Genomic DNA, 21,927 nt, shown 5'->3' on the forward strand with positions numbered 1-21,927 from the left:
TTGATGAGGTGTCTGTGTTCTTGTGGACCTACTCTTTTGCCAGTCCGCACAGATAACAAGAATTCCATCTGCCTGTCCCACAGTGCCCTAAATGTAGTGTCCACCAAAATGGCCAGTGACTTTGAAAGGCTTGGGGGGGGATCACATTAAGTGTTGCTTAGAAGCCGACGGGAGGGATGGTGGAAGAGGGGGATAGAGGGATTGTGTGGGAAGGAGGGGTGTAGCGTGGGGCTGGGGGCGGCAGTATTGTTCTAAGGCAGTGTGAGCTTTCCCTGCTGTTTGTGATTAACTCGCTTTTTAAAGTTTTTCAGCTATTAGCTGCAAAACCCCCCCCCCCCGTACCCCCTCCCCCTTAATAACCCTCCACTCCTCCTCGGTCCTTTCGCCATCCCCTTCCCAGCCCCATGGAGACACAAAGTATTCATTCACATTTAGATCCCTTCAACTGCTCCCGGGGTCATGTCAGGGCCAGCAGGGACACGGAGACAGGTCAGGAATTTAGCACGCAACTCAGACATCCACCACAAGAGAGATCCATCTTAAGCAAACCATGAAGGTATAGTTTGTTTGCATCTTAGGTGTGTCCAGCGTGTGTGTGTGTGTGTGAACAATGTAGGAATTTCTGTTTTTTGTGTTGTTGTTTTTTGGTTTGCACATTTTTGGTGGGCATGTTTGTATTTTTTATTTTTTTGCAAACCCTTTTTCATGCATTACTTTACCTTCTCTTGCTGATAGCTTCGCCTTTATTTAAATATACTTTGGGAAAGCATTTTTTTCATATTTTGTATTTCTTTGGGTATTTTTAGCATTTACTTTAGCACTTACGCTTTTTTTTCTTGTGTGGTTTTATGGCAACATGATGTAGGTATTTTCCCCATGTCTCTTATTTTTGCCATTTCTCATTCTAGTAAGCCACATTTTAACAGGAATGCAAAAAGCTTTGGAGTGATATGATGCAGTTGTTTTTTAGAAAATAATACTGTGTAGGGAGAGTGTGTGTCCGTCCGTGTGTCTGTGTCTGTGTGTGTTTGTGTGCGTGCGTGCGTGCGCGTGCATGGGGGATGGGCGTCAGTTTGTCAGTCCAGGGTTTTCAGTAGAGAGCAGCTCACTCTCTCTGTTTTTGACCCCTCTGGTCCTGGAGCAGGGAGTGTTTTGCCTTGCAGTGGCTTTCTGACAATGTGTCAAGGGTAGAGATGCAGGGGAGGCTGGGTGGCAGTTTTTGGGGGGGGGGGATGTGGGGTGTCAGTGTTTTTTTTTGTGTGTGTGTATTGTGGTTTAGAAGGGTGGCTTGTGAGGGGTGGGGAGGGGTGACGGGGCACAGAGGTGCGGAGGTGCGGATGCAAGGAGCAGACGATTCGTGAAAGAACAGCGGTATGGGGCCTGTGTCCCTTAGCACCACAGTACACTCTCCTGTCTTTTTCATGTGAACACCGCACAGCCCAGATTCAGCCCAGCTCTGATATGCGAGAAGGGTGTGAGAGAGAACAGGGGAGGGGAAAAAGAAAAGAGCAGCTTTTAGGTGCGAAGTAAGACAGTCAACAGTGGTACTTAAGGCCAAAAAAAAACAGGCAAAAAAAAAACAAAACAGAGGAAGCGTCAGGATGAAGTTAAGGAAGGGCACCTCAGAATTACAGTGTGTACCGCGACACCTGCTTAAAATGATTACAATAGCTGCAGCAACTGTAATGACTGTAATGAGAAGCCAGTTACTGGGCTCCTGAGCTCTTGGTGAGAAGCAGACGGGCTGGTCGTGTTGTCTCATACTGCTGGTCTGGGAGGAGGCTGGACAAGAGCTTGTACATTGTGCAATTAGGCTATCCTTTATTTCTGTCTGTAGGCTCCTAAAGGAGTCAAGCGCGCCATCAATTATTTATTTCCCTGGTTGTCTCTGTTTATTATCATTAGCTTTACTTTATTTATTATCCTTACTGGAAAATGATAGTGCCTCTCATGTACCTGAAGATAATTCTAGTGGTTTGGCTATCTTTTACTTCGTCTTTGCTTCCTGTTGAAGCGTCTGCTTTTGTCATCTTCGCATTTTTTTCCTCCCTTTTTAAAAGCGTATCCGTCTTTGCCGTGCATTCGTCTGTCTGTTTCTCTCCGTCTCTCCCTGCGTGCGTACAGACGTGTGTGTGTGTGTGTGTGTGTGCACGCGCTCTTTCCCAGCTTGTGTAGGGTGACACCTATGGGTGGGTCTGGGGCCCTGCACTCTTAGGCAGTAAATGAAAGAAAGAGAGAGAGAGAAACAGACAGAGCCGGTCGTGTGCTTCTGCCCAGTCCTGGTCTTTAGTTAAACCATTTCACTCAGCTGTGGAGGCCAGCGACGCTCACCTCGCATATCTCACAGGAATAACAATATTAAAACACAAAGCTGTTGTTCACCTGTTTCTTTGAAAGAAAGACGGAACTGTTCTGTTTTTGTCTCCAGAATATGTGGGTATTATGTTGCTGCAGTGTGCTCATTCAGGCAGATGACATTATTAGATTAAAGGAAAAGTTTAATATAATTTCATCAGGCGGGTTAATGAGGACAATTAGCAAGATGTCGACCTTCGGGCTATTGTCCTTTTATATTTTTAAATTTTAGATTCGAGATGGCCTGTTGCCATAGCTGTGAGTGTTTCTATCTCCTTCTAGTCCTAATCTCTGACTTAATTTGGTACGTTTTCTATTTGCTACCTCCTCTCAGGCCACTTGTGACCTTTCATTAATTATGTCTGGCCTGGCTTTAATCGTTGTGTAATACCGATGGAAATGAGATGAGGAAAAACCCGTGCCGATTTCCCGTTTGAAGACGTGGCCCAGGCGGTGAAATTACATTTCTGCATTTTTGCATACATTACCGGGAGTTTCCTGAACTGTGCAGCTTGTGGCGAATGTGCCATTTGTCTTAATTTAAGAAAAATATTTAAAAGTGGCAGGAGGGCCAGGGAGAGGTCAAACCCACTAGCATCCTGCAGGAGATCTGCCTGGAGAACGTTAGCCCTGACAGCTGTTATATTCAGTAGAACAGTGTGGAAATCCGACTCATGGATTACTGTAAGATTTCGACTACAGGGAGTTTTGAATGTGGAATTAGACCTGGGGATAGAGCCTAAAAGGGAAGTGAATCAAAAAGTATTTTTTAAGGTGTAAAACTTGCTTGCGGATTATTTTGTAATCGGAGTGTGCCTGCCAAGGTCGTTTTGGATGATTCTTTGAGTCATCAGAGAATGATGTTTTTGGGGGCTGGGGTCGGGGCTGGGACTGGGGCTGGGGTTAGGGTTAGTTGTAATTCTGGGACTTGTTTGTGGCGGCTCACTGGCTTTCCAGGGCTTGGTTAGCATCTCCCAGCCAGCATGGGATGGGTTCTGCTGGACGGAAATTGAGTGTTGCTGTGGTAACATAATAGAAACATGCACGATAATAAAATAAAAAAAATACGCAAGTAGAATCTTGGGAACACTTAAATGTGCTTTTTTTTTTGTTCAGAACCGGTTGTCCCACTTAAATACATTTATTTAAACACAGGATCATTGTCTGCACTGTGTAGTAATGCTTAACAACATAATCCATGCACCAGTCATTCTCCTACAAACTGCTGGTCTTTCTGTATGTGGAATCAAACAGGCAAACCAGGCAAAAGCATCTGTCACAAAAGGCGATGTTGATAGTTGCAGTATTGCATTTGTGGTATTTAGAATTACTGAACACAAACTGGTCTCAGTGTACATTTACAAGCTTTTGTAAACTCCAGCTTTTTTATATTTTACAATTTTATGTTTCCCCCATTCACAGTGATAGTAATAACATGTTTGAGGAACTAATCAACACAAAAAACAGACCTCTATTAAATGAGGTAAAAACATATTTTCATCAGTATGGTTTATTTTTGTTTTTACTCTTAACTCCATTTTGCCAGATGAATCAATTCTGTGGACTTCCGTTTTTATTTTATTATTTTACTATTTTGACAATCCTAGAAATATCGCCTACAACAGGGAAATTACATATGTTCATTCAACCTTATGGCTTTATGGATTTTAGTTTGAATGTATTTTTGCCTTTGGCTATAGTGTTATCTTTAATTACTTTCTTTCAAACAGCCACTGTTAAAACCACAGTGAAATTAAGGTTTTGAAAATGATTTCCCTGGTAGTGTGCATTCTCCAGGAGCATCAGTAATTAAAACAGCATAACAAAATGCAAAATGATATGTGCTCTTCATAATTCATTCTCTTCAGCTGCATAATTCAAACAATCACAGTCTTATTATGGATAAGCATTTTACGCAGGCTTGTTGTATGCCTGGTTAAGTGTCTTTTTTATTCTTTCATTCACCTATGAATACTGAGATATGCAGAGTATGTATATATTGTGTTATGTGCAGAAAATTCAGTCACGTGGTGGCAAGCATATTGAGCCCATAGGAAGGGCAACTCAAAGCATTAGACCACATCAAAAACCTCTGGACATATTGTACATATCATGTACAGAAATATGCATTTGATTAATCAGTCAGAGACAGATCACTGTGTTTGTTTTCTCGCTGGAACGTATAAGGAATAACACCCTTTCCCTGCAAAGTCGATAAAGAAAAAAACTGAGAAAACATGTTTCAATAATATATAACATTTAAAAGATTGAATTGTGAATTCAAATAAAGGCCCATGAATTGCAAAGTAAATCAGCAGAGCCATCAGTCACCTATGGCGCCTGTGTTCATCAGATGTCAGACGGAATCATCAGAGAGAAATTGCCTCGCAGAGTGATAAATATTTATTCTTGTGCCGTTATGTGTGACACAGGGTACTGCACATTTTTTTTATTATTTTCTCTTTTTTTTTTTCCTCATGCCTCCAGACCATAATACTGTATTTTCAAGAGCCTTGTGAAACGCCACTTTCCAGTCAGCAGATGCTATGTTACCATATAGGTATATGCCTATATCTGTAAATAAACATACAAACAAGGGGCTGTTAGTTTCTTTCTGTGCAGACTGCTCTTGTGGGCCTGTGGATGTTAGGTGTTGTAATGTCAGACGCATACCCTTGTGTTTGAGTGCTGTCGCAGTATAGGACTAGGTAGAGAAATAAATATTTGAGCAGCATTTTTTATTATTATTATTTTTTGTGTTGTTGTTGTTGTTGTTGCAATGTCAATATATCAATAACCTGATGTGTAGAGACCAGAGAGCAGAGGCACTTTCAAAGGAACATTTAAGTACATTTGCCAAGAATTAGCTGACTTGTGTAATAACTGATAGGGGTTATTGACTGTGGTGCAGTTTACTGTTGTCCGATCAATGCTGTCATGTGTTAGTCACACTACTTTTAAACAAACTTAACAGTCAGACGGGTGCAGGGAGTCACCGGGGAGAAGTAAACAGGATTGATGTTCATTTTATTATCCATTTTTGGTAATTTTTTTCCTGGTACGTTACTTACAGATGACATTATTGGTTATCCATTGTTTGGAGTTCATTGCTTTTAAATGGCCTGGCATATTGACCAGAAGCTTTTAAGGAGGTTGTGGGAGGATTTCTTCATTTGACTTGGCAGAAATATAAATGGTGGGTCTGGAAGTTTTAAATATTTATGGTTCTATTTTGCATTACCTGCACAATTACACAGTAGCTGGGCAGGCAAAATGTGTAGTTAGTGCCATATATTGAAGTAACTTTGCAATGTGCTGTTTGGGGCTATAATATTGAATGGGGAAGAGAAACCGTTGCCACAGTAGAGACATGCTCACTACACTATTATTTTTTCCTGTCCATCTCATTTTAGGCTCAATGGAAAATGTGTGTTTGCTCCTACCACATGCATGTGGTTTACTGTTATGCTGCATCCAAATTATTTGTTTTTATAGGCATGTATAAATTTAAATTATAACTTTGGAATTGTAGATAATTTAATGTTTAGCTATAGGATAATTGTTACTGTTGTATTTTACACAATGTCTTTGTTATTAGGAGTCATAATGCTTTAAATAGAATTTAATATTTGTTATTCCAGTTGGTAGGTGCTCCATGGGGAAAAAAAATTACACGTGTTAAAAATGAAATGGTCAATAAAATAGTCAAAGCATCATTTATTGTATCCCGATTTTATGCATATATACAGAGGCCCTTTCTCTTTAGTGGGTTGTAATTGTTTTAAGCTCCCATCAGAAAAAATGGCGCTGTCCCTTTAAGTGCATCCACCAATTCTGATGAAGTGGTGATTTACATGTTCCATCCTCTCCTCCCCCTGCAGGAGAGCTGAGTGAGGATGTTGAGGGAGCCAGCGAGACCACCACTGACCAGGAGGACCAAACCAAAGACAGGGAGAGTGGGGGGGAGAAGGAGCTCACCAAAGGAGCAGGTAAGGCCCATTTTAGTGACTGTACTCTTTCAGAGAATCGTGGCTTTTGGGAAATTTCTTCCTCGAACACGTCACTCCAGCAGTAATCAGGTTATTTCTTAACCCGATTCCTCTTTGCTTACCAAATTAAAGAACACATGCATATAGCTATGGTTTTACTACAGTCCCTTATTATAATACTTCTAAAATGAATTTAAATCATTAAACTGAAAAATGTAAATTATTAGTAGCCTTTGCTAAAAGCATACATTTGTTAAATATGGTTTATTGCCATTGTTTTATATCCATTTATTGAAGTAATCTGATCAAGGGACACTCATTTTGTCTTATCTCGGTGGATTTTGTGTTTGGGACTGTGCAGGCAATAACCAATCAGGCAGTAGTGAATGCATGTGCACAAGTACTCTGTTTACATTACTGTTCCCATTACAGTTTTGTTAAATTAAAAAAAACCTATCTGAAAAATTCAAACAAAAGATATTTCATGGTACTTTAGATACTGGGCTGAACCGTGCTATGGTTTGTATTATGGGTTGTACACATGACCTATTATTATCATGTATTTCTGTTTTTATTTTATTTTATTTTTTTTAAAACAAGAACCATAAATTACACAAGATGTGTATGCATATCAAGGTTTGTCCCTGTTGAGCAGGCACAGAAGGCTCCCGAACGTGGACTTTGTAAACCTCTCTTAAGTATTTTGATTTCTGTGCTGGTGATGTTGTCGCAGTGTGCTCGGGTGCTGTGCTCTGTAGGAAGTGATGCTCCTGCCAGGCCCCATCTGCTGGCCTGGAGTCGTGGGTGCCCCTGTACCTCATACTTACAGCTCAGCATTTTAACCTAACTTTTAGCTCTGTAAGACTGTTTTCTCCAGCTTGTGCGGCCTCGATGTTTGTACTTAGTAACCCATGCTAATACAAGTCTTGGCAATTTTTTAGATATTAAAGAAGTGTTATTGAAAATTATAGTTGATTTGAAATTTTGAAATCAAACCAAACACTCCTCCTTACTGGAAATGTTTTTATAATTCTGGCAGATTTGTTTATTCCCTTTGAAATTTGGATACTCCCCTCTTATGGAGGAAAGGAAAATGTTAAGTATAAAAAGTATATTCTAACGCATCACACTGAAGCACTACTGTAGATCGCATTAAAATGAGTTGTGTGGTTTAAAAAAATGCACTGATATCTGTAGTGTACAAGAAAATGATTCCTCCTTTCAAGGAAAAAAAAAAAAAAAATGCAATTTCATTGAGGCTTATTGAATTCCAAACCTCCTCTCTGCTTGTTTCTGATCACTGAATAAATGTGTTTCAGGGTTTTCGCAGAGTGAATATCTACTTGTGTATGAAAAATGCACAGGTTCCCTCTGCCTTATTAGTAGCTCTTAAGCAAAAATAGCCTGCGCATTGGTGTATTGGGATGGGAGGCCGTTTGATGTCTGCGGATGCATCGTAGGTGGCGCGGGTGAAAAGGGAAGCCGGCCAGGTTGCAGTCTGAGAGATAGCAGTGTGGTAGCCACTTAACAGAAGATTCCCCCCACGCCACCATTCCACCTTCGCAAAAGACTAGCAGCGTAGGTTTGAGGCGATCCTGTGAGCACCGGCGTTAAGTGAAAAAGCAGCGCTGTGCCCTAACCCCCTCATTTAAAAGAATGTCTGTGAAGATTTGAGCTGCTCTTCATCGGGCCGACGTGCTGCTCTGTTCCTAATATCATTCCAAGTTTTACTCGTTCCCGTTGTGGAACCGTTAGGGCCTGGTTTTGTGCGACCGGTCCCTTGTTAAATGACAGTCAGTGAAAGTGATTGCAGATGGGCCAAATGGAAGTGCGTTTCCTGTTAAAAGCCGCCTGTCAGTCTTTTTATGCGTTATTTGTGTCGCAGCCTGCAGTTCTCCTTAAAGACACCGCAAAAGATATAAAGTGCATGTTAAATGCATTTGCAGGTTTTGCATGTCATCCCTCTCGAGAGGGATCTCTTCATTGTATCGCTCACATGGTTTTCGCATGAAACCACACGTGCCCCGTTTGTTCGTAATTATGTGCTATGAAAGAGAAAGGTTTGAAAAACAACGGCAAGTCTAGGCTTTACATTGGAATCATTACTTATTTAAACAATGGATATCATGTTGGCAGAAGCCGCAATTTAGTCACCTTCCCCAATAAGCAATTTGGGGGTTGTTTCTAATGCTGAGTCTAAAATATTTATAAACAGTGTGCCCTAAGGCGGCTCCCCCCCCCCACACACCCCCGCCTTGTACTCCTATCTAAGGCAGTGTTTGTGAAATGGAGCGTTTTCTCCTCTGAATCGGGAACCAAATCACTATTAAAGCAGAGAGGGTATTAATGTAGCAGCCGAGAGAATCATGGTGGGGGGGGGGGGGGGGAGAACGAGGGGTGGGGGGGAATGAGGAAGGGCGTCGCCAACAGAGAAAAGGGTTGGGGGGTTCGGGGAGGGGGGCTGAGAGAGGAAGAATTGTTAATACACTTTAGTGCAGGGAGGAATGGCAAGAATAGGATCTGACATGTTTAACATAAATGTATTGGGAGGGTTGGTATTGAAGTGGAGGGGGGTGCAGGAAGCGGGATGTATTGGGGGGGTGGGGGGCTGCAGGAGGCTGGTTGGGTTGGGGGGGGGGGTCTTCAGCAATTGAGGGTTATGAATAATTCCACTCATCCCCGTTCCACACTTTCAAATTACAGAACCTGGCGAGAGAGAGGGGTGGGGGTGGAGGTTGGAGGGGGGAGGGGGGGAAATAAAATTACAGAGCAGGTCATCCGCATCGTGACACCAGCACAGCACTGAGCCAAATTGGTCCCATATCTTTTTTCTCTTTCTTTATTTATTTACTGGTATGAATGATTGGGTGATTGCTGGTGAGCCGGGTGCTGCGTCCTGTCTGAATTTGTGAGAAGGGCAGACAGACTTGGGCTGCAGCATTTGGCTCACAGTGAACAGCAGCGCCCCCTGCATGTGGAGGGGAGCTGTAGCAGCTGCGTTCTGGCTCTAGCTCTCTCTCTCAGCCCCGCAACTGAATGAGAGGAGAAAGATCCTGCATAGCCAAGGGGCAGCTCGCTCTAGGAAAGTCACACACATTTCCTGGCTTTCAGGATTGGTTGTTCTGCTCACAGCAAAAAGAAAAAATTAGGCATCCTGATGTGTGATGCCCAAGATACAAATTTAACCTTCAAAAAGCATTTCATTTGTAATTTTATTTCTTCAGTAATTAAATCTTTGAAATCTTTGCCGTGGCCTCCAACCTTCTGAAAGTGTAATATTAACAGCATCCATCATCTTTAATCTTACCATCGTTTCACTTAGCATATTAATTGTTGTATTATGTCGCTATGTTTAAAAAAAAAAAAAAAACCTCATTGCACTGCTTTTTCTGCCATGAATGTTGACGCAGTAGGAAGCTGTCAAAAATACTGTAGCAAATGTGGCAGCACTGTCATTTCAGCTGTCATGATATGTTTTAAAAATAATTCTTTCTAATACAGCAGCACATTGTTTTTTTCCCCTCTTAAACATGAGGGACTCATATTAGTGGTAGAGGAGTTCCTTTTTTTTTTTTTTACCAGATAATGAAACATTTGAAAGTAGCAGATTGCATTAATAGAAAATTTATAATCAGAATCAGTCAGTGTTTATGTGACTGATGCAGTTTTTCTAATGGAGATAAAGTTTCACTGCAAAAAAATCTGGCTTAACAAGTTTCTGTTTGCTGTCACTGTTCCTTACCCCATTGGCCAGCCTTGAAATGAGTCAGACTGTCTCACCACATTGGCAATATCTTTGTATGATTTTGCAAAAAAAAAAAAAAAGTAATAGAAATTTAAGATTTAAAGTTTGAATATAACTAAAATACTTGAAAAGATTGATTTATTTTTTAGGTTTTTGTTCACATGGTTTATGTTCCTGTGTGCCATTTTTAAGATTAATAAAGTCCCCGCTAATTGATATCTCTTTTAATTTCGTTATTTGAAATTTGTCTTTGTTGCTGCCGTGCCTCTAGGCCTATACAAACCAGTTCTCCTTCGCAATAGAAAAAGCTCTTTCATTTAATAAAGGCAGGGTTATACACCAAGGATACAGAGAAGTGATGAGCCCCAATATGGGAGCCACTTCGGCGGAAGGCCTTCGCTTTAATTTTCTTTATTTGAAATTAATTGATGCAAAGTAATTACCTGAGAAATATGAGGTGAAATGGAATATAACCCCATGTCGCTCAGGGCTCCAGCACTGGCTGCAGATTAAAAAAGACGGGGAAGGAAAAAAAAAAAAGAGAGAGAGATAATATTCAGTTATTGTTAGCGTACGTATTAAAGGAGAATGAGTTGTAGCACTGGGGAGTAAAACCTGCTTTTTCATATTAATAGTTAAATTGCTGAGGGACTGGGGGGGGGGTAAGTGTAACCTATGTAATTTCGAGGAGAGGGGAAAAGGAGAGAGGTAGGAGTAATCTGGCCCCGTTGAGGTGCAGGGGTGCCGTCGGAAGGGTTTGGGGTAGCGAAGTGTGTGCTGCCGGGCAGTGTGAGACGTGTGAGAGATGTTGTAAATTTACTCTGAAGGACGCTGGGCAGGGCATCATTGGACAGTGGCCACTGCTGAGTTAGTAGGGGATTTAACCCGGGGTGGGGGGGAGCGGGAGGAAGTGGCTCCTGGCCCGGGACGACTGTGCTGGCAGCGGGGGCCGTGTAGCAGGGCTGCCCGTGGCTGGGGTGCCGTCAGTGCTGAAGTCATAGCGTTGGAATCTGAATGACCCGCTCTCACCAGAGCGGGTCAGTGGAGAGCCCGGCGTGGAGGGGATGATCCACATGCCTTCTGCCCGGGCCTTTGCAGTCCCAGAGCGGGGGGCAGGCCTCTCCAGCAGCCCTCTTTGGGGGAACGGCAGTGCACCTGTCAGAAAACACCAAGGGAATTAATTTATTTTTCCTCCTTCGCTCTTTCCCTAAAAAAACCTCATTCAAGGCACCCGGTTAGCCGCCTGTCTCTCAACGGTCCCCTCCCAAGGACACCGTTGTAATTGGACGATGGCTGCGGCGACCGCATTCCATGAAGATTTCAATAGCGCAGGATCTGTTGTGTTAATTCAGACAGGCCTGTGTCGGTCAGTTACTCAAGCTAACATGCCCCCCCCCCCCCCACCACCGCTTTTTGAAAACACAAGCTCCTTATTGCTCTAGAGACTTGGAGATTTGCGCTGACGTCCTCTTGGCAGACTGAGCGATGTAGCCCTGCTACGTTAGGTGAGGGAAGGTGCCAAAGTCCAATTCACTTACGGGACTCGACGGCACAGAAGCCCTTGGTTTACGGAAAGGGGACATGAATTAATAATCACGTAATTGGCTCTTAAGATTTTTCCCCTCCGTTTTGCGCAGTTCGATGAAAGTACACTCTTTGGGCTTGTCAGAACTGGTTTGCTGTCACTGTGAATTGTGTATTTAAAGGTCAGGTTGAGGGGTCAGGGTGGCAGGTGCTGCTCTCTAAGGTGCAAAGGTCACGCTGGTGGGCTAGGTGGGTTATCCCAAGGGACAAAAATTCAAAGACAGTTGATTTTATTTTAATTTTTTTTTGTTAAAATCATTGACAGATGACAAGAGCACTCTGTAATCGCTGATATAATGAGCTGTGATCCTTAAGGAGTGTTTCAGTGCAAGATTGGCCAAATTTTTGACTTGTGAAAACTTTGAATGTGAAGCATAGAAATGTAAAAACTGAAGTGCCCCCTCATCAGTTTGTGCGGCGTATTGAAATTGCTCTGAAGTGTAATCTTTTGAGTATAACATCTCGAAGCAGCTCGCTAAATGGTTAGCAAGGTTTCTTCAGCCAAATTCATTGAGTTCACCGTGCTCTTTAATAACAGCATTTCCATTTCCCTCCTGAAACCCGCCACATACTCAGCAGGAGTTACACCGCGGTCCACTGAGAGATGAGAGACCCACGGCAGCCAGCTCCGTGGTCATGGTTCCTGTTATTGGATCTCACACACCGTAATACGAGTTCATGTTACACTACCAGCCCAAGCGTGCCACGTCCAGTCGTCTTGCCCTCTGTTTTTTATCAGTTTCATTTTCGTTGCGGCGTGTTCCCAGTTTTGTTGTGTGGTTGTTTCCCCCCCCCATCCCCCCCCACCCCCACCCCTTTCTTTAACAACAGAAAACGGGATATGGGATCTGGGCTTTAGTCACACGGTCTGTGGCAGGAGTAGTTTTTGGTTTGAAAAGAAAAAACGAATGAGCAAATGTATGGTGTCCTAACAGGCCGTGACGGGGGGGGGGGGGAGCGTAGAGCTGGTAGAAAGGGCATTCCCCTGGTCGAACAGCTGTGTATCGAGTCCTCTGAACCTCCTTCCCCTCTCCCAGCCAGTCCCTCTCAATAAGTAAACAAACAGAATGAATATCCCCGCGACGGGCTGCTACGCTAATTGCGGATCAATTCAAAAGCCATTCAGTCGGGATTGATAAAAGCAGAATGGGAAGTCCTTTCATCTGCGTGCCTGGGCCGGGAGCTGGTGTTTGCTTCCTCCGTCTCTAATTGTTTTCCTTTCAAACTTGTTATTGCCTCCCCTTTGCCACTTTCTCTTTTAGTTGCATTTATTGTAAGCTGTAATTATTTGCTCATTGGTTTTGGTTTAGTATTGGTTTGTTTGGTTTTAATGAGACCCACTATAAAACTGTTAATATTTAAGGATCCCTTACTTTATTATGATTGATTTCTATGCTTTTTTTTTTTTAGCCATTTTGGGCCTCTGGACTCAGTGACCTCACCCATGTGCTGCCCATTATGCTACACTGATAGCATTTCATGCCTGAGCTTTTCATACCAGGCTGTCCTAGACTTACAGGCAGACCTTAGCTGCCTGTTCTGGCTTAGACAGCAAGCTCCAGGCTTCTGTTTGTGCCTGACCACTGCATACACGTGTGTGTACATCGATGGGCCATGCAGTCTGTGCTGTGCAGGTAACAAAGCAAGGACATGCCATAGATTTGAGCAGAGGCTAAAAGTCAGAGGACTTAGGCCCTACATTTCACACATGGCAGAAGGCCTTGTCGGAAAGGTTTTATGAGATGTAATGCAGTTATGAGAGCAGAGACCAGATAGCCTTCAGTGCTAAAAACAAGAGTGTATGGCTGAAGGAAATATCCAGCTATCTATAGCCAAAGTAGAGAAGGCAGGGGTGTTTTGGGGGTGTTGGTCAGGGGGTTGGTCACGGGGTGGGGTGGGGTAGCACCGTAGAGGTGAGGTTAATTTTCCCGAATGGGAGGTTCTTTTGTTTAACATTTCCTTTGTTTATTGGTGGATGTGTTTAATGGGATTGGGTCTGACTGTACCTAATAAGCCCTCTCTCTGTGATCCCGGTGTCTCTGGGAGATCCAGTGGGCAGCACTAACAAAGTCAGGGGCCCCCACCGTGTAATCAGTTCAGCTGTCCCAGCCCTGATTGGAGCTGACATTTTAATGTCTGGAGCAGGAGGATGGTCAGCCCTGCTTAACCTGCCCCCACCTCCCCCTGCCCCTGCTCTTTCACAACTGTACAAATCAGGCCAAATTTAACTCTTTATGGCCTCGTTAAGGGGCCAGCAAGGCACCTTCTTAAGTTTCACATTAAATTCTGTCTGCCGGCGGCTGGGAGGGGTCCGCTCTGCTCTCTCTCCGGCACTGGCTCCATGCGGATTTGGCTCCATTACCAGCCGGGCTTAGCGGAGTATTTTTATCCTCTCTGTCTGTGACGCGGCTCTGTTTGTGGCTTCCATTCTGTTTGGCTTACTCTCTCCTCACTTCAGACTGGGGAGCCAGCACTCTGGTTGGTCGGTCTCTCAAAAGCCTCTTGTTCTGCAGGTTCGCTCGTCGGAGATAGAGGCCGGCTGCATTGTTAACGCAGCGCAGGTTGCATTAAAGGGATTAGCCGTGTGAAATATTCTGCCGCGGAGCTGAGCACTTTTGAGGCTGCGGTGACAGTCCGGGCTCTCACAAAGGGAATTTCTGTTAAGATAGCCAGGCACATGCCAATTACTTCACCGATTTGCTTTCCTTTTGCGCTGTGTTTAGCACTGTGTGACATTCGACAGCTCATCTGAAAGGCGGCCCATAGCCTAGCTTACCCTGCTCCTGCTGTACTTTGTTGAAGGAGAAAATGTTTACCATGTGGCTTGATATCCACTCAGGGTAACGCTAATGCGGACTTGCCTTCGTTGAGGTGACAGAGAATCGAATGAGAAGCCATCGGTTCCTGGTGGCACCATGGCCCTGACGATGTGTGAAAGTATGGTGTTGAGTGTTGAGCCCTGAGACGCAGGCTCTGGATCCACGCCACCTGCCACAGTTCACCTGGCCCGCAGAGACGGGCTGGAGGACACTTAGCTGGTTAGAAAAATTTCAATTAAGTCAAGAGTGGATCTGGCACTTAGTTGCTGTGTAGGCACAAAGAGCGGAGGGATTTACCTGAGGGGGGTCAAACTGGAGGTCAGTGCTTCCACTGGGATTTGAAAGGATGTTGGGCTCCACAACTTTTAAGCTTTACAAGCCAAAACTGCAACTTTCCCTTTTTTCTTAATCCTCACAATCAACATCCAATGTCCTCCTTTCTTCTTTGTGACATTTCAACCAGATTTTTGTAAGTGTGACTGATCAAAATGCAGGATACTATAGGATAGCTAGGGGTATGTTGTTAGAAAGTGTTCACATTTAAATTGTGCATTTCTGTGCTACCCCATTAGCCATTTGTGCAATGTTACCTCCCTAATCACCTATTTATATAGTGCCTGGTACCAGGTTTGGCATGTGGAAGGACAAATTCACCCTCAATATAGTATGCATATAGTTGAGGTTGCTAGGATACCTTTTATTAAGTGAGGTAATTGTTTTAATAGCCCGTAGTAAAAGTGAAGTTAAAAATAGCCAAGGTTTGTGACTGTTGTTAAGAGTCTGAGGATAAAATGTGACAGTGCTCAGAGCTGGAGATTGGCTCTCTGAATTTGTCTTAACACTTGTCCCTCAGTGTGAAAACTCAACACCTATGCTCATCACAAACCACAGTGTGTTCTTGCCTCAAGCATTCCACACATTGTGTGTGAAGTCTGTGGTGTTTTTGGGTTGTTAGTCATGGTAAGAGAGTGCATGCTTTCATATCATGTTATAGATGGTTCTATATCCCTTTATGGGGAAAAATAGAATTAAATTTTAAACAAAAATTACAGCTTATCAGAAAAAAAACCCATTGGAACTTTCAGTCATATTTGTGAGTAAAGTAACTGACAGAACAAAAACATATTAGACGCCCTGATGTAGGTCTTTATGCTTAAATGTTTGAGATGCTGCTTCTGAAATTGTTCTTACTCTTTGTCCATGTGAACCCCTAAGTAACTGAAGAATCAGTTCAAACAAAGTCTTGCAAGTGACTGAAACCTGAAGTGTCTTTCGGTAGCTACCCGATGTTTTGATTAGACGTCTCTCCCGTTGTCTGATATCCTCATGATCAGACATCGGGGATGACAGCTAGTCAAAAGCACCTGCACTGAGCTCAAGTGTCTCTCCCTCTGCTTTCACAAAAGGAGAAGGGAAAAGCATGGTAGGGGGTACAGGAAGGGTTGGCTGATCAACCAGTTCCCTGCCCATCGCCTGTCAAATGTGATCCAATCCCATTTTAAAAAGGCATTTATAAAGCCCTCACCCACAAGTGTGTTATTGATTGACTTATACCCAAGCTGCCAAGCCTGCCCTGTGTTGATGAGCCTGACCCCCCCCCCCTTTGGTTCTCTGCAGCAGCAGCATCCAGCCAGGTGGACAGGGAACAGACTGATTCCCCACTCCCCTCCAAACGCCCTTCCTCAAGGTCTGGGGCAACGGAGAGCCCCCTTTCCTCCAAGCGTCCCAGAACAGCTGACAAGAGCACTTGTGAACAGGTGAGGCGTCGCGTCTTGTCCTTGAGAATAAATGAGATGCTTTTTCAAGTGTTATAACGTAAACCAATGATCTTGTTCTGTTATACTCTTAATAGTGGTGCACTCTTGATTAAGCTAGACAGACTAATTTAAGCTGTCCCACCCCACACATGTTGCAAGTGATGACAATTTCTTCGAAAACTAAATTTTGAGAAAATATGGAAAGTTGCACTTGTCGGTGTTTTTGACTTCTGGAAAAACTCCAGTTCACTTTGCATTATGTATCACTTTTTCCGGGTGATTATTATTCAGCACTTTTGCTGCAGTTTGTATAACTCATTGTGCGAAAGGTGGAAAATCAATGCTGTGTCTGACAGATGAGAAGGCTTAGAAGTGTCTGCCAGGGAGGCCCTGTTCAGCAGGCTGGCCATTGTTCCATGATCAGTGGAGACTGCAGGTGAGGAATCACTGCCTTTACCCCCAATAACCTCCCCGCCTCTGGTGCTTTCCTTCCTGCCCCTCTCCAGATGTACCAGTGCCCCTATTGCAAGTACAGCAACACTGACGTGAACCGCCTCAGAATGCACGTGATGACTCAGCACTCTGTCCAGCCCATGTTCCGCTGCCCGCTGTGCCAGGACATGCTCAACAACAAGGTCCACCTGCAGTTCCACCTCACCCACCTGCACAGCGTGGCACCCGACTGCGTGGAAAAGCTCATCGCCACGGTGAGTGCATGCATGTGTGTGTGTGCGTCTGTGTGTGGACATACGTGTGTGTGTGTGTGTGCGTGTGTGTGTGTATGTGTGTGCACACATGCGTGTGTGTGTTCGCATGTGCGTGTGTGTGTTTCTTGGCATCCCAGTGAGTGTTCTCTGCCTGCAGTACTTGTGCCGTCCATGACACAAGCCTTACTATAGCTAAAGAGGATTTATATTCATATGTAATATCTGAAGGCTTTCTGTTTGGCATTTCATCACTTCCAAGAGTCCTTCATTGTGTTTCCTTTCTCTGTGTCCATTCATCTACCCTCTTGAATTCTTTTGCCTTTCCTTCTAGTTACTGAAGGGGGGCATGAAGTTCACCATGACATTTTCAGTGTATGTTCCATACCCCCCTTGAACTACACATTCACAACTGTTTCAGTCATTTATTTCTCCTACTGGAGTTAAAAAACAAACACTGCAGTGGAAGAACAGCATGAGAGAAAGTTCATGGCATTGACTCTTTTTGTCTGGCCACCATTTAGTAGCTGAAGCATCCACTCAGGTATGAATTCAACCTTTTAATCACATTCTTTTTTAACCTTTACAAATCAGTTCCTTGATGATTTCTGTTTTACTGCGGGCAGATCTGAACAGCCCAAATACATAGCAAGCCATTTGTGAGTGTATCAGTTTTCCTGATGACAGTGCTGTTGGGCCTTGTCTTGGTGTGTTCAGCTGTAGTCGGGTCAGGGACTGGTTCAGTAGAGCTAGTTCACTGCTCCCTGGCGATGATTCAGTCTTACTCACTCTGCCCAAACGGAGTGTGGATCGTCTCCTGTCCTTCCCTCTTTAATTGGTGACATTTGAGACGGCATTGCATCTTAATCAAAACTACAAGAGATTCTTTATTTGTGAAACAGCCCTGAGTGCTTTTTCGACTCACTGTAGGTCATATGTGATGATGAGGAGGGATTTTGATGGTTTAGCAATAGTATTCCATGGTCTCAGTCTAACCTATCTACTTGGCTCTCGCTATTCTTTTTATGTTTCCTTTTTTTTTTTTTTACCTCCCCTTAACAAGGTTTTTTCTAAAATACTGTTCAACTGAGAGACTGGTCCCTGGCAAAAATATTCCTTTGTTTGAAGAACAGCTCTTTTCTTTCCCAGTCCCCCTCTTCTCTTTTGAAGACACTTGCATTATTCTTCCAGTCCTCACCCACCTCAGTGCTATTCAAAACAAAGGCTTTTATTATTAATATATTCAAGTAATTGTGACACAGATGAATTGAAATTAAATGAATACATTTTTATCTCTAATGAAAGGCAAGCTCAGGCCATGAAAATATTATCATTCTCTATTTTTCCTTATCTAACTTGCATACCTCGAGCCGCAAGTGAATAATGATTGCAACAATTTGACCGCAAGCCTCTTAGAAAGTGTGCCTATTTACATAAACACGTGTTATGTTTTCCATATTTTTTTATCCTCCCCAGAATTCTTGAGGAATTCCTCTAAGCCTGTGTGCTTTTGATAGTGCTCAGCGCCTGGGATGTGATCACTGGATCTCAAGTGTATTTTACACAAATGAAACATGGCTCTAGGGCAGTGAGATGTACTGTATACGGGCCGTAGAAGCGTTTTTTTTTTTTCAGTTGAGAAGGTAAACAAGCCTGGGTTCGCGGTTGCATTTTCATTGGGGCCATTCATGAAACTCTTTCGTATTCCACTGTAATTCTTACATCACCCTTTTTTATATTCCCCATTCCATCCACTTACACCGTTCTCTATCCTCTCTTCTCTCCACCTCTGGAGAATAATATTTTTTAAACTTCATAAAATAAATATGTTTTGTTTGCCATTTTGCAAACACTGTGAATTTTTGAGGTGGAAACCTTGGTGCAGCAGCGCTTTTTTTGCTCAGTATCTGAAATGAGGCATCCTTTGGCTTAATCGCTCATAGCAATTGTCTTAGTGCTGTGACAACCTTCCAGCCGTCTCTGCGCCCCAACCACAAAGCAAATGGTGGACACATTAGTATAGAAGGTGGCAATATCTCTTTTTTATAGAGATAATAACACACAGAGCTTTTCCAAAAGGCAGGAGAGAGTAGTAGCGCTAATGTAATGTGCATTAAAACCTGCACCTTTTTTATAACAAGTGGAAATAAATTGAAATGTACTCTATCCTTTCACATGCCACTAGTACAGGAGCCTAATGAATTCTGAAATAGGTGACTTTTATTTCTTGCCGACTATGCATAAAGATGCGCTTTCTCTCTCTCTCTCCCTCTCTCACTCCTCTTCCCCCCCCCCCACTCTCCCCCTCTCCTCGTGCCTCCTCCCGTCTCCCCTCCCCTCTATGCCCCTCATCTTTTTCTCTCTGTCTCTCCTGCTGCTCTCTCACTCCCTCGCTCGCTCTGTCTCATTTTCTGTCTGTCTGAGATAGGGGTAATGAAAATAATTGTGCTTCATTAATTCTGAGTCTAGCTAGATGATAGCCATTTTGAACTATGTTTGCCAATTAGGTGGTCTAAATTAAAAGTGACCTTGGGGTACTCTTGGTGCTCGCCTCTCTCTGCCTAATGAAGCAGTTGTCTGGGAACCGTCCACTTTGTAATGTAAATCACCAGCGTTTTTGTTTTTGTCACTCTCTACGCTGCTTGCATTAATTTACCACTTTTAGTTTGGAGGAGATTAAAAAATAAAAAAAAACCAGGGGGGAAAGGATTGTAAAAAAAAAAAAAACTAAAAAAAAAAGGCTTTCTTCCCGGTATTTTTTATGATTAGACTAATCACGTTGCGATGGAGTAAAGAGCTTTTACTTTTCCGTTTAACCCTCAAACCCTGCAGCTTTCTGCCTGTGAAAGAGTGCTGCTTCTTCACAGAGAGTGTTCCTGCGTCAGTGTGCCAGCGCAGACGCACGTCTGTGCGGTGGGTTTTGTTTGGTGACATGTCCTTACTGTCAGTTAATTAGCCAGACTCAGCCAAACCGGCACTTTGACAGGGAGGACTGCTCATTTTCAAGCCTCAGACGCACAGAAGCCAAAATTGGCAGTCTTGGTTGGAGACGGCATACGTATATTTCTCTTGTACTGTATGTTATATTTCCTAACAGAGTGAATATTTCTTTTCTTTCCCCCCCTCATTCTCTAAAAATATATTATATCTCTTAAATCAAGCACTTGCGTTTAAATGGGCATGACACTGTGGTACTGTTGGCTACCTAAGAAATTATTGCGGGCAATATGGTAATCTTTTTAATCAGGGAGTGTGGGGTTTTTAGCAAGTAATTTAACTGAGTGCTGTTTGACAAGCTGTGGATAGTGGTTATGTTTTTTTTTTTTCCCCCACAGTCAAAGGTATACTAAATATACCTGTGCAAGGAATAGGGTGAGGTTAAACCTAGCCTTGGGAACCATTCCCTTGTTTCATTTTATTAGAAAGAATTTTCTATTGAGCAATGAAGGGCGGTCAGTGTGTAGGGAAGGGGAGGTCTGAATGACCTTTCTTTAGCAGAGCATGAGAGGTGGATTCGGAGAGGGGGAATATCATGGAGAAAGGCAAGGAAAAGGGGATCCGTGAATTGAAATGCAGAGTGTGGAGTGAAGCTGATTGTTCTGTTTGGGGAGTTAATTGAAGGAAGGTGAAGCAGACAGTGCCTCATCTCCCAGCCTCGTCCAATCTCAAGCACTGATTATTGTTAAATAGGAGGCCACTAATGAGCACTTTTGATGAATTGTCGTCTTTTTAAGGGGAAAGATGGGGAGGGGGTGGAGTGAGGAGAGGTGGGGGAGGGGGCCAGCCAAGATGGAGGGGAGGGGGGGTTGTCATTCACACATGATTGACTTCAACCTTTTGCGTGTGCACAAAACATGTCTGTGCTTCTACACTTTCTAATCAATATTCATTGCTCTTTTAACCCATTCATTAAAAAAGGAAAAATTAAACTAATGCATTGAAGTGCAATGCATATTACTCTATTTCTGAAATGCTTCTCCATCCATTTCTCTGTCTGTCTGCTTTTGAATATTTATTTGTTCATATTTAAATATAATTTATCAACTTTTATTTATCACATTTATACAAATCCACTGCACATTTCCCACTGTTTCCTAGGCTGCCCTTTTGTCATCTACCCTTCTTCCGATTGGCAGGGTTAAATTACCCAGCATGCCTGTACTTTATGAAGGAATAGCTCCACACTGCTCCCTTCCATAGGAATGGGATGCACTTTTTATGAGGAAGAATGATTTAATTAGGCACCCTAATAAGCTTTTCAGTTGGCCAAGCTAGGCCTTTCAGCCCATCTCACTAATTGGCTGCAGCAGGAACTTTCAAGGCACATGACAAAATACCATCAATGATCAAAGTGCAATTTCCATGGATGGTAAATATAAAAAATGTGATTATTTTCAGAGCATACTCTTAACCAGGAGTACAGTAATTTATGTGGTACCCCAATTTCATAGCAAAGCATTGAGGGGCTTTTTTTTGCATCCAGTCACTCGGAATCAGTACGTTTTCAAAGGAAGCTTTTTCTTTTTAAAGTTTGGACTTAGAACGCTGTATCCCTTATGCTTGGTTCTGCAGGTGACGCCCTCAGATGTGCTGCCAGCGAGCATGTTCGTACCGGTTCCAGGCCCAGAGAAAGATGGGCAGAACCTGCAAACGATGACCAACTCCAGCTCTGACGAAACAAGGAAACAGACAGGTTAGTATTGTAGCTTTGCCTATTTTCCTGTGTGGTGACATTCTTACAAGTGCAAATAGTGGATTGCTGTTAGACCATTAAGATCATTAACAAAGAGAGAGAAAAAAAAGTTCTGTCCTTTTGGAGCATTACACGGATGTTGATAAAGCATTAGGGATTAGACCTCAGGGAATAAAAATGTTAGGACTGCATTTATGTTAATGATCATGTTGCTGTGTTGCATCTTCTTTTGGAAATATGAAATACTGAACATAAAAACAAGATGCCCTTTGTGGAAGTTA

The 21,927-nt window shown here is 43.1% G+C and overlaps 1 protein-coding gene across 5 annotated transcripts in view; it reads left to right on the forward strand.

Annotated features, from left to right (window-relative positions):
- zfhx3b (zinc finger homeobox 3b) overlaps window positions 1-21,927 on the forward strand; it is a 394,727-nt gene that overhangs the window by 360,208 nt on the left and 12,592 nt on the right. For all 5 annotated transcript variants that reach the window (XM_064312994.1, XM_064312990.1, XM_064312991.1 and 2 more), the window contains 4 exons: window positions 6,237-6,344; window positions 16,110-16,249; window positions 16,756-16,956; window positions 21,526-21,646. In XM_064312994.1, coding sequence (XP_064169064.1) covers window positions 6,237-6,344; window positions 16,110-16,249; window positions 16,756-16,956; window positions 21,526-21,646 — 570 coding nt within the window. The remainder of the gene's footprint in view (window positions 1-6,236; window positions 6,345-16,109; window positions 16,250-16,755; window positions 16,957-21,525; window positions 21,647-21,927) is intronic.

Source organism: Anguilla rostrata, chromosome 16 (genome assembly GCF_018555375.3).
Source record: "Anguilla rostrata isolate EN2019 chromosome 16, ASM1855537v3, whole genome shotgun sequence".
Taxonomy (NCBI): Eukaryota; Metazoa; Chordata; class Actinopteri; order Anguilliformes; family Anguillidae; genus Anguilla; species Anguilla rostrata.